This window comes from Ictidomys tridecemlineatus, chromosome X (assembly GCF_052094955.1).
Source record: "Ictidomys tridecemlineatus isolate mIctTri1 chromosome X, mIctTri1.hap1, whole genome shotgun sequence".
NCBI classification, from domain to species: domain Eukaryota; kingdom Metazoa; phylum Chordata; class Mammalia; order Rodentia; family Sciuridae; genus Ictidomys; species Ictidomys tridecemlineatus.
The window spans coordinates 20,272,247-20,285,462 of NC_135493.1; the positions used below are offsets into that span (position 1 = coordinate 20,272,247).

General features: G+C 37.3%; 1 protein-coding gene across 1 annotated transcript; it reads left to right on the forward strand.

Annotated features, from left to right (window-relative positions):
- Positions 1–473: 473 nt before the first annotated feature.
- On the forward strand, positions 474–1,412 carry LOC101967064 (olfactory receptor 10A4). Its single transcript, XM_005319494.2, has one exon. It carries the CDS (start codon positions 474–476, stop codon positions 1,410–1,412), a length of 939 nt encoding a protein of 312 aa, XP_005319551.2.
- The last annotated feature ends 11,804 nt before the right edge of the window (positions 1,413–13,216 follow it).

The following is a 13,216-nucleotide window of genomic DNA, read 5'->3' on the forward strand; positions in this document are numbered from 1 at the left end:
GACATACTTTGTCATGATGAAACACAATATATAATTTAATGGGTATGGAATTTCTAAAACAGGAAACAAAATTGATCACAGATCTTATGCAATTTACACATAGATGGCTAGGGATATTCATTGTTGATGATAATATCAGCAGCAACAGCAGAGGAAACCAGAGTCAGATCTCCAAGAATTGAACACTTCTTCCTATTTTTATATATTAAAAACTGCATATTTATGTGTCATAGTCACAATTTCAAGAACCTATACATTCTAAATATGGTGAGATAATTAAAGTCATAGATTAACTTTCCAAATGGCTCCTGGGAGTCTATGGTCAAATATATTAATTAAGTTTAAGAATCTTGCATGTCTACAGAGAAGCCAATTATGCTTGATATGTATAAAGTCTCTTGTTTGATTTTTTCTAAAAATATTATTTGATATTCTTTAAATTTTTACTTATGTATTTATTTTAGATCCAAATCATGGCCAGCAGTACAGAAGAAAATACAACTCAAATTTCAGAAATTATCCTTTTGGGTTTTGGGGATCTCCATGGATTTCAGTTTCTTCTTTTTGGGATATTTCTGACCATTTATGTGATGACTCTCATAGGCAATATGGTGATCCTAACTGTGGTGTCAGCTGATTGCTCCCTTCATACACCCATGTATTTCTTTCTTGTCCACTTCTCCTTCCTAGAGATTGGCTATACTACTACCATTGAGCCCATAATGTTGAGGACATTGCTGTCAGCTCATGTGCCTATTTCCTTCCCAGCCTGTGCTTGCCAGTTTTATTTTTTTGCTTCCCTCGTTGCCACAGAATGTTTCTTCCTGGCTGTAATGTCTTATGATCGCTATATAGCCATCTGTAACCCACTGCACTACTCCAGCATCATGGACTTCTGGGGTTGCTTACATCTAGCTGCTGCCTCTTGGCTGGCTGGATTTCTGGCGCCCATCCTTCTCATGGTCCTCATTTTTCGTTTAACATTCTGTTCTGCTAATGAGATTGACCACTTCTTCTGTGATTTGAAGCCCATCATGAAACTTGCCTGCACTGATACTCAGGTAGCTGAGATGACCTCTTTTATATGCACCTCTCTATTTGCCCTTGGCCCTTTCCTGCTGACCCTGGCTTCCTATATTCACATTATTTCCACTATTCTGAGGATTCCTTCTGCCACAGGGAAGCAGCAGGCTTTCTCTACCTGTTCTTCACACCTAACAGTGGTCAGTCTCTATTACGGGACACTGGGCATTGTCTATGGTTTCCCATCAGGGCCTCAGTATGAAGACATCTTAAAGTTGCTTTCCCTTCTATATACAGTGCTTACTCCTTCACTCAACCCTGTCATTTACACCCTAAGGAACAAGGATGTGAAAGTAGCTCTGAGAAAATTGGTGCAACGAGGGAAATAGACCTGGGCTAATTATGTTTGAAGCTTTTAGTGGATCTGGGCATTTATTGAAAACCCCAACAACACAAAATATTTCTATAGCATCAACAATAGTTCATGTTAAATTGATGAGTTTTCCCATGTTCCATCAACACTCTCCCTGTTCATGAACCGGAAGTTTCATTTGTTGGACATTTTGTAGGTACCAGGCACTATACTAATTCCTTCTGTGGATCATTGTGTGCTAAATCCTTACAGTAACATTACAAAGTAGCTACTATTATTGTCCCTATTTTACAGATCACAACTGATTCTCAAAGACTAATTCATTTACTCAAAACCATCCAGCTAGATTGTAATGAAACCACAATTTGAATCTGAGCCCAAGGCTCACCTATCACCAAACTCATACTCTTCACTAACTGAGGGGTTTCTTGGACCATGGAAGATATTAGTGCCGATAACCTTTCTTAGGTGAACATTGTTTAGATGTAAAGTGAGAAGTACAAAGGAAATGTGTTGCAGTTTAATACCAATGTCTCCCCTTTCCCCCTCAAATTATTGATAAAAATATCCTGGCATTAAATTAATTTTAACTTTTTAATATATATTTTATTTTTTAGTTGTAGTTGGACACAATACATTTATTTTATTTATTTATTTTTATGTGGTCCTGAGGATCGAACCCAGGGCCTCATACGTGCTAGGCAAGCACTCTACAGCTGAGCCACAACCCCAGCCCAATTTTAACTTTTTATTTAAGGATTATTCATAAGAACAAAAGATAAAAGCAATCTAATTTGCTCAATACATTAAAACACACATACAATGGAATATAATACATCTATGAATAAACAAACATAAACAACAACAACAAATAACAAGTGCTGACATGGACAGATCTACACATTATATTTTGAGTGCAAAAACCCAGTTGTAGTGCAGTACGTATAGTCTGGCACCATTTGTGCAAAAAAGGTAAAAGAAAAATATAATACAATTACTTATAGGTTCATAGAATGTTCTAAAAAATACATACAAATTTGGTGGTATCAGTTGCCTCAGCATTTACTGAACATAACAAACCCCCACAATTTGATGTGTTCCCATTTCTAGAATGGAAAACCCAAGGGAGAAAATATGAGCTCTATGTTTAATGTTCTCAGTCCACCATTGTTGGTACAATAATAAAGGCCTGAAAGGGACTGTCAAGGAATAAGAATGATTTCCTAGGCTCTTCTTCCTTATCATCAGAGTGATCTTCCTATAATAGAAATATGTCTACATTCCTCAGTATTTAATCAACCTCTGCTACAAGGACCGCCAATTAAGAACATAATAAATGTCTCATACTCTTTGTGACTCCGTGACTTTGTACATGCTGTTTCCACTTTTGCTTCTGCCTCCCTCCTCCTGTGTTAACTCCTTTCAATCCTTCAGTTATTAAATATTAAATGTCACACACTCTGTGAAGTACTCTAAGCCTTTACTGTCCCTCTAAAGTTCTTCCTATGCTAGTACAAGACTTTGAACATATTTCTGTTTTAGCATTATATTGTCTAGGGTAATTATTTGCATATATGTATTTCTGCCCATCTAATAATAAATTCCTATAAGGTAATTTGTCCCTGCCTAAAGTACTGGCTAGGCTGTATAATGCTTTCAGAATAGTTCCAGTTCTAAAACTCTGATATTTTTCTTGGGGCAAATTTGACAGTAGATCTTGTGGTAAGAAGTAGAGAATCTTGAACATTTCCTCTTAGGGTCAGGTCACAGCATTGCTTTGGGCCATTGGAAAGAAAGATAAAATCATTCATTCATTCATTCATTCATTATATTTTTTGCATACTTGTTAAATATAACTTCAACATATAATAAATATGTTAAATATAAATTTAAGTATAGCAGGGCATCCTGATACATGCCTGTAATCCCAGCAGCTCAGGAGGCTGAGGCAGGAGAATGGTAACTTTAAAGTGAGCCTCAGCAACTAGGCTCTAAGTAACTCATTGAGATCATGTCTCAAAATTAAAAAAAAAAAAAGATGAACACATTCTGTATGCATATAACACTCTTCTGGGCACAAAAAGAATAAAGTTGATGTGAACACATCTTGAAAAGTCTTCATTCTAACCATTGGACCACCTATACAAGATAAGACATAGACCCTGCACCTAGTTAATGTTTGCTCAACTAAACCAAACAAGAGTAAGTTGAAGTCACCTGACCTGCTGGGAATAGGATTGATTGCCTTCCTTTGAGGAGAACATTCCTAACTCTGAATTGGTAGATTTTAGGGGTGTGTGAGTTGTATGATACACTGTGGAGAAAAGAAGTGTGAGGGTGAAAAAAAGGGAGGGATATGTCCACCTGGAAATTTTAGAGGCATTTGTTCCTCCATGGCAGAAGCTGCCATTTCCAATGAGAAGGTAACATGTCCATTGAGAGCAGCAATTAGAGCTAATTGGGTTTCTTCTTTTTAATACCTGAGACAGGGCCCTATTGAGATCAGGTAAGGATATCCATTAAAGGCAAGCTGTTCTCTGCATATCACTTAATTCAGAGTATTTAAGGAGGCTGATTTACATGCCATTCTCTCCAAGGATAGCTAAAGCTCAAAATGGTGGTTTGTGTTAGTTTAGGGACTTAAATTCTTAAACCAACAGGCAAATAAGAAATTGTTTTTTTTAATCTTAATTATGTTATGAAGGTAATGCCTTGAGAAAGGGTAAATACTTTTTACACAGGCAACAGTTCAGTTTGGTTTATATGAAGCCAGGCATCTGGATTAAAATGAAAAATTAGGTAAATATTCACCTTTAGGGGCACTGCATATGCAGAGTTTTCAGGTGCCTAATTATATTATGTGCTATCTGGAAGAGTTTCAGTATTCAATAGCATCTAAAAGAGTGGAATCATCACTCAGACTAGTTTCTATGTATCAGCTCTGTGATTTTAGCCAAAGAACTTAGCCTTCCTGATCTTCAAGTCTCTCGTGTAAAATGGCAATACTAGTACTACCTTACCTCCCAAGGCTGTTAGGAGGATTAAAAGAGATAATATGTGTAAAACTCTTGGCACATGAGAGGTATTCAATATGTGCTAATTATTATTTTAATAGTTCTCATCATCACTGTTGGATGTCATTGGACCCTTTACTACATTGATATAGTAAAACAGTATGGACCAGAGAGGTATCTGAAAAACTGGAAAAGGTCTGACGGCTGAAAGCAGATGCTAGAAAAATAGGTGCCAAGTTTCTGAGTTTCTCAGTTTTGCCAGGATCTCAGTTTACTATCATTGTTGGCAAGCAAAACACAAGCTCGACACCAAGGTATTTCATATGTTCGTTGACTGAGCAGCTTTGTGGAAACCCTGGATGCTGCTGCCCAACATCTGGCTTTTAATGACAGTTCAAACAATGTCACCAGACTACATCCACCTTACTTTTTCTGCAAGAACCACATTTGTTTCTCTCTTTATCTACTTCTTATGTTTTTCTCACATAGGAAAAACATCCTTAAAGTCTTCTGACAACAACAAATGTTGTGAAAGTAGCCTGGCACTGTGGCTCATGCCTGTGATCCCAGCGACTTGGGAGGCTGAGGCAGAAGGATCATGAGTTCAAAGCCAGCCTCAGCAACTTAGAGAGGCCCTAAGCAGCTCAGCAAGACCCTGTCTCTAACTAAAATATAAAAAAGGGTTGGTGATGTGGCTCAGGGGTTAATTGCCCCTGGGTTCAATCTCCAGTCCAAAAACAAAGTGTGAAAGTAAATGAGGCAGTGCTTAATTAGAAAAGAAGGCAAACTAAAGGAGAATGAACTTATTAAACTGCTGAGTTCAGCCACTATCTACCAGTCTAACATTATCATGTGCCATGATTTTATGTTTACTGTCTACATTGGAATCCTTTTTTAAAATATATTTTTAGTTATTGATAGACCTTTATTTTATTTATTTATATGCAGTGCTGAGAATCAAACCCAGTACCTCACACATGCTAGGCAAGTATGTGCTCTACCACTGAGCTATGACTCCAGCCCTGGAAGCCTTTGTTTTTTTGTTTTATTGGGGGTTTTTTTTGGTTTGTTTCTTCAACATGCAAATAGTTTTGTGCCTTATAATGTTTGAATTTGTCATTTTCACTGCTTGGAATATCAAGTTCTCCTCAGAACTTGATAGTTTGCTCCTTCTTCCTCCTCCTCCTCCTCCTCCTCCTCCTCCTCCTCCTCCTCTTCCTCTTCCTTCTTCTTCTTCTCTTCTTTACTTTAACACCAGATAGACCTTTCCTGGCCACCTCATCTAAATTACCTTCACAGCCTACCCCCACCTGGTTAGGCTCCATTTTAATATCTCCTCATTCTTCTTATCATTTAGCAAAGTGGTGATTGTGTAATCATGGGTATACTTATGTTTTTCATGTTTGGCTCTCAGAAATACCATGTCTGACCCACGGTAAGCATTCAATATAAATTTGATGAACAAATGAACGAGAAAATATCTTTAGAATTCTTACGCCCTGGTTAGTCAATAAGTGGGTAGTTAATGGTCATGGTTTGATAGATTGGTGGCTACCATTTACAAATTTATTAATATTCTTCCCATCAATAGGTGGGATCAAAGTCCTCCTCTTTAAATCCCAAAGTACTAGTGACTGTTTAAACCAATGGAGAATAACATGGGTGCCAACAGGGTATCCTGGGCACAGTAGTAGAATTCAGAATAGAGGAAGTGACTTCCAAGACTGGACTGTAGAAAGTGCTGTCACTTTTGCCTTGTTTTCAGTAAACTTGCTTTTGTAGCATTGGAATACTTTGTAAGAAGTCTGATTATCCTGTAGTCACCATACTGTGAGCAAATCACATGGAGAGGCCACGTGATGTTTTCCATCATCATGGAAAACATGAGGGGAGACAAAAGTAATGCCCTCCATCATGAGGGGAGACAAAAGTTATGCCCTTAAAGATCTTATAGGGTCTACATCATCTCTGCAAATTCTTTGATAGTCTTCCCACTGAGATGTGGAATCTATGTCCCCTCCCTTTGAAAATGGAAGTTTTGTAATGGTTTTGACCAATATAGCATGATCAGGGCACTAATGGATTAAAAGCAACCACCAGCATAAACTGTCAGATATATGAGTGTAGATGCCTCTAAATGACCCCATAACTTGCTGTCAAGTCCCCTCCAATCAAAAGGTTTTCCAAGCTGAGGTCCCGGACATTGTGCGATAGAGATAAGCCATTCCCACTGTGACCTGTCTAGATTCCTGAGCCACAGAATTCATGAACATAGTTCAATTGTTTATTTAGTTCATGGTAACTGAAATATTGGCCACAGAATCCATATCATTTTAGGAGGCACACAAAGTAAGGTCAGAATTTCAGTTGTATGAGCTGTATGGGAAAATGCTTCTTGATTGACACTGGATTTTTTACATATAGCATGTGATTTAGCATTTATACACACTCACTTCAAAACTTCTTTCTTGGAAAAGCAGCTCTCCTAAACCTCACAAGCAGAGGAGAGTATTTCCTTCACCCTGGTTGCTACCACTGTAGAGAATACCCCTTTATTAGTCCTTGTTGTACTTGTTGTTCATGTTAACTCACATGCTCTGTCTCTCCTTCTAAAATATCTTGCATATATGACTCGTCTCCCAAGGGCCTTACACTGAGGGTTCAGACATTACAGTTTTGGCGATTAAATGAATGTTTTTGATGATTATTTTCATCTGGTGTGGCTTAGGCCTCCTCTAGGTGCCAGGCTGTGCCATGTTCCGGGTCAGCACCAACCTGCCTTAACAAAATGGAATATAGATGAGTGTCTGAGCCATCTGTGCTGTTCTGTTTGATTTAAGGTCATCTGTGGATCCGTTGTCCAGATTTCACCACCAGCATTTCATACATTCATTTCCTGCAGTTCTGCTTCCTTCAGAATTAAACACTTGGAAGGACAGCACATTAATGAGGCAGCCAAGACTACCTCTAAAAAGCAACAATAGCCATGGTAAGAATGAACGCATCTAATAGTCAATGACCATTTCAAGCAGTGTGGTAATGTTTTATATGCATGATCTCATAAAATCTTCACAACAGCTCTATGAGATAGATACTATTGTTATCACCATTTTACAGATGAGGAAATTGAGGTTCAGAGAGGGTAAATACCAAACTCTCACTGCCAGCAAGTTGGGGCATCCAGTTCTCTCTATCTCACTGTATGGCTTAGCCTACTGGCACATATTGCAGTGTATATGATGGCTTTCTTGGGATTTTTGAAGCCATTTATTTTTAATGGCAAAATAAAAGCAACACATTTCTGAAATTTAAAAGCATTTCAGGAAACACTACTGTTGAATGGAGAGAGGAATATGTTGAGGTTTAGGCTGGAACAGGGTTTCTTTTTAGTGGGAATCTATCCCCTTAAAGACACTGTAAAGAGGACTTTATTAGTCATTTCATGGGATGGAGGTAGGGAGAGGGGCTTGCATAATGAATTCAGTCAATTTCCCTTACCCTGTCATCTACCTGCTCCTGGAGTTCCAATTATGAAGATTCAGAGTCAAGTTTTCTTCTCCCCTGTTGCCACCACTAACCAAGGGTTACCTGTCTGACTCCTTCCAATATCCCTCTGAAAAGAGTAGGGGGTAGCCTTTGATGGTGACAGAGAACAGGATGTGCAAATACTGGCTCTTGATGGGCACTCCAGATGAGAGGGCCTTTTGAGTGGCAGCCAGAGGTAGCTGTTGGGCAAAGAGACCCCAGATTTTTTTTCCTCTAACATAACAAGTGCTTGATGAAGGTGATGATTAACGCCAACTCAATAACTGCACTGCTGACGTGGGTGCAGATGAGGGATACACAAGGGCTGACAAACTCAGGAAAGAAACTAAGAATTTGGTTTAACTGTTTGGAAGTAATTCTAATTACAGGCATTTATGTGAACTGTTTACAATTTATGCCTAATTGCCACCCAGCACAATAACAATTATGCATATCATTAAATATGTGTCAGATTAATTTTGTTGTAAATTTTGATTATAACAGCAAACCCTATGTGTGTATGCTCTGTCTTCATAATTTGTTGCTCAGATTGCTCACAACTTAGGAATAAATGAGACAGAACATTGGCTGGGGAGCCGAGAGTAGGGATGGTGCAGAGGCGGCTGCCTGGGGTTGAATATTTACTATGGGTAGTGCACAAAGTGGATAATCAACAAATGCATAAATCCCAGCAGCTTAACTTCACTAGAGCCCTGCAGGCAGCTCCACAATCTTTTATTCATCTATTGTTGATTTTTTGGCTGTATTCATGCCCACAGCATGTTCCAAACCTTTTCTAGTCTCCTTGGCTTCTTAACTTACTCCCTCCTCTCTTGACTCTTGCTCAATGGGTAAGGATGACCTACCTCATCCTGGCCTTTGCACAGTACATCTGCCAGATGTCTCCCTAGTCTGGATTTCTCTTTTCTTTTATGTTGCAGTCCCCTTTACCTGTGGACCTTCGGCCTCAGATAAGAAAGGGTGCCCTTTCTTCTATGTTTTGGTGCCTTCCTCTCGTTCTTCCCCAAAGACTGGTTCCCTGTTCCAGGATTTCACTGCCTTCAGTATCTTTCTGGGACTGATTTTTACCATGTACATAATAAGCACTCATTGAGTTTCCCTTCAGACATACATGGGACACAATGGGAGCACACACACACACATACACACATGCTATTCGTTCAGCTACTATTTTCTCTTCTTCTAAGTAAGCCTGTGCTTATTATTCATCTTCCATATCCAATTATATTAGAAATTCATTGAGGGCAAGGGTCTCCTATGATACTTTTTTTTTTCTGATTTCTTAGCTCAGCTGGAAGCACTTGACACATGCTGAAATATCCTCCCTTATGGATCCTCACAGGCTGATTTCTCTGAATAGGGATGGAGATGTCTAACATTTTCTTCTACAGCTTTCTCTTCAAGAGACTGAGCAGGATAATATGAAAACATGTGGATTTCATATCAAACAGACCTTAAGTTCCATTGTAGGCTCTGCCACTCACTAACTAAGAGGATTTGGATAACTCGCTTCATCTTTCTGAGGTCCAATTACCTCATCTGAAAAATGGGGATAATAATAGAACCTATCTTACAGGATTGTTGTGAAGATAAATTGACGTACTGATGAAAAGTACCTGACACACACTAGTAATGATTCTTCTCAGGCAGAAAGTTTCAGCTCCTGTGGCTCACTCACACTGAAGATTTGTTCCACCTACTATAGTAATAATGAGCCACGATTCTAACAACCTCAAGCTTTACTTATTATTCATATTCAGCTTTCATTCTTAGCTCTACATCAGTAGTTCTCATTCCTATGAGACCTAATACTCCCTCTTAATAACAAATATTTTGTGACTCACTCTTCACTATCCTGAAATGAAGTTCATACATAATCTAACCTACCTACATGCATAATTTTAAAATATCAGTATAGTCATCTAACAAATATAAATGAGGAATGAAAGGAAAGTAATTTACAATAAAATGACACATATTTCAGTATATAGATGCAAGGGCACGATTGCATCCAACAATATAATGAAATACATGATTATGTGAATTTATAATAAATAAGTTTATATTTAAGAAGATTGGGAGCTATTACAAATAAGAAAGGAAAATATAAAAGGCAGAGATACAGGAAATAAGCAGGAAAAAGCTGCTGTTAATACCAGACAAAATTCAGATGAACATAAACAGTTTTTCTCACCTATCAAAGTTCACTGGAATGTTTTAAAGCTATGTGGAATGCAGGACAATTGTTCATTATATAGAATTATTTCATATACTTTAGGACAACCAGCATCACTAGTCCCCATCCACTCAATGTCAGTATAACCTCCTGAGTATTAGAGCAACCAAAATGAGTCCATGACTTCCCAAAGACCCTCTAATGTTCAGAATGTCCCCCCTTTGAGAAGCAGTTTTCTAGAGCATGCCCAGTGAGGAAAAAGCAAATTTTAGTCAGCACCATGAACTTGTTTTCCTACAATGTGGGGGTATCCATTTTGAGTTCCCTATATTTGCAATGTTTCTAATGTTTCTGGTAATCTTCCTGGGACTCTGAGACATAATGCTGAGATCCTGATGGTGATAGCAACCAAGTACAGCCTTTGCTTATGTGCCACCCTAGTCCTTCTTCTACCTCTTAAATAGCTGTCACCATCTCAACACCATCTAATTGATTTTACCCATTCAATAATTTGGGTGATGAAGCTGTTTCTTTCTCAAGATAGGCCAATTGACTTACCCACAGCAGTATCTTGGTAACCACTGAACAATGCTTTACTACCATAATGACTATGGCTACCATTTAAGTTTTTTCCCCCTTCAAATCCCATCCCCTTCAGTCACTGAGGAAGCACTAAACTTTTACACCCAGCTAACAAATATTCCCTGGCTCATGTGTTTTCTTGATTATATCTTTACCAGTTTTTAAGTATTACATTTTATTTTAATCTATTTTGATAGCAATCTTCCCAAAAAGGACTCTTAAAAAAAAAAAGAGAGCAGGAGTGGTAGTACACACTTATAATCCCAGTAGCTCAGGAGGCATAGGCACAAGGATCACAAGTTCAAAGCCAGCCTCAGCAATTTAGTGAGGCCCTTAAGTAACTTAGTGAAACCCTATCTCAAAATAAAAAATAAAAAGGTCTAGCATCAATGGTTAAGTATCTCTGCATTCAATATCCGGTACCCCCCCAAAAGAGAGTATTATTTACTTTATGATTCATGGGCATTATTCAGTAGAAATTGATCATTTAACAACTGATGTTATTTCCAAAATTTTTATAAGGGTCTTCATAATCATAGAAAAGTTGAAAATATTTTAAATGAACACTTGTAAATACATAACCTAAATTCTACCATTAACACTATACTATACTTGCATCATCTAATATCCCCCAGTTGATCCATTCCTTTCTCCATCCATTTCTCCAATGCATTTCTCAGTCAATTGCAGACATCAATACGTTCCTTCCTAAATTCTTCTATATTCTTCACATTTCTTCAGAATTTGCTTATGGATTTTATTCTGATCTTAAATTTACATACAACAAAATGCAAAAGTCTAAATCCACAATTGTGGAGTTTTGACAAATGCCCACATGTTTATCCTTTTTTAAAAAATGCTTTACTTAGTGCATTAGAGTTAACATAGTGGGATTCATTATGAAATAATCATATATGCACGGAATTTAATTTACTCCATTCCAGTCCCTCTTTCCCTCTCTGCTTCCCTTCCCCTATCTCCTTTCCTCTACTATACTGGTCTTCCTTCTATTTATATTTTTTAGTTGGTGCATTATAGATATACATAAAAGTGGGATTTACTCTGGTATATTTATACGTGTAAATAGCGTAATTTTGTGAAATTCATTCTGTATTCCCTTCCCTTTCCCAACCTTCTTCTCTCCCCCTCAATTTTCTTCCTCTACTCCACTGATCTTGCACCACCCTCCTTTTCTCCCTTTCTACTGTTCTGATTTTTTCCTACAATAGATCAATATTATCAGTTCTGCAAATTCAAATGAATTTAGTATGACAGTATTTTTATGAGATTTCTCTCACACAAAATAATAGTATTTAGATTTGTCCATATTTTTCCAAGTTCCAGAGTAGTTGGTTCCATATTGTTGTGAGTAGTATTCAATTTTATGAGTACACCAAAATTTTTTTTTCAATTCTTATATTGATAAACTTCTAGACTGTCTCAGTTTTTGCTATTATGATTAAATCTTCAATGAATGTTTGTAAGCAAAATTTTTTGTGCATATGTTTTTATTTATATTGACTAAATATGTAGGAGTATTATTGCTTGGTCATAGGATGATTTAGTCTTAGAAGAAATTGCTGGGATCATTTCCAAAGTGGTACAATTTTATACTCCAAATGTAGAGAAATTTTGATTGCTCCACTATCTTGCCCACATTTGGTGTTGACAATTTTTTTAACTTTAGCTGCTCAGGTGGGTGTGTATTTACATGTCTTTTTGGTTTTAATTTGCTTTTCTTTCATTGCTAGTAATATTGTGTATTTTTTCATGTGTATTCTCCTTTCATATATTTACCCTTTTGAAATATCTGTTCAAAACTTTTGCCCCCTTAAAATATTCCAAAATAAGTTTAGATTTATCAAGTGTTGAAAATATACTACAGTTTCTATATAATTTCACCCAGTTTCTCTTAATGTTGGCAAGTTGCATAACCATGATACATATATTTATGAAAAATTAACATTAGCACATTACTGTTGACTAGATTGTTTGTACTCCATCACTATTTCCACCGATGTCCTTTTTCTGTACCAGTGTCAAACCCAGAATGCCCCACTGTACTTACTTCTCATTTTCCTTTAGTCTCCTCCAATCTGTAAACATTCCTCAGTGTTCCTTTTCTTTCACCTCCTTGATTCTTTTGAGAAACATTGTAGAATATCCTTCAATTTGGCTTTGTCTGAAGTTTCCTCAAGATTAGACTGGGATCATGGTTAAGGAGAATACTCAAGACAAAGTACCCTTCTCAGCATATTATGCCAGAGGGTATATAATAGACATAGGATTTATTACTAATGGTGTTGTTAACCTTGGCCAAGGTAATGTCTACTAGGTTTTTTTCCCTGTGTATTTACTCTTCTCAGAAACTTAGGTACTCAGTTTAATAAACAACACATACACATACAAGGTAACAGTTCTTGATCTCTGTTAGAAGCAAATCAGTAAGTCTATCCAACACTTAAACTGAGGAAAATTAAACATATCTTACCTGCAACAATT

What these genes read in the sequence shown, in the direction of transcription:
- LOC101967064 (XM_005319494.2), top strand. Translation starts at nt 474, where the DNA reads ATGGCCAGCAGTACAGAAGAAAATACAACTCAAATTTCAGAAATTATC.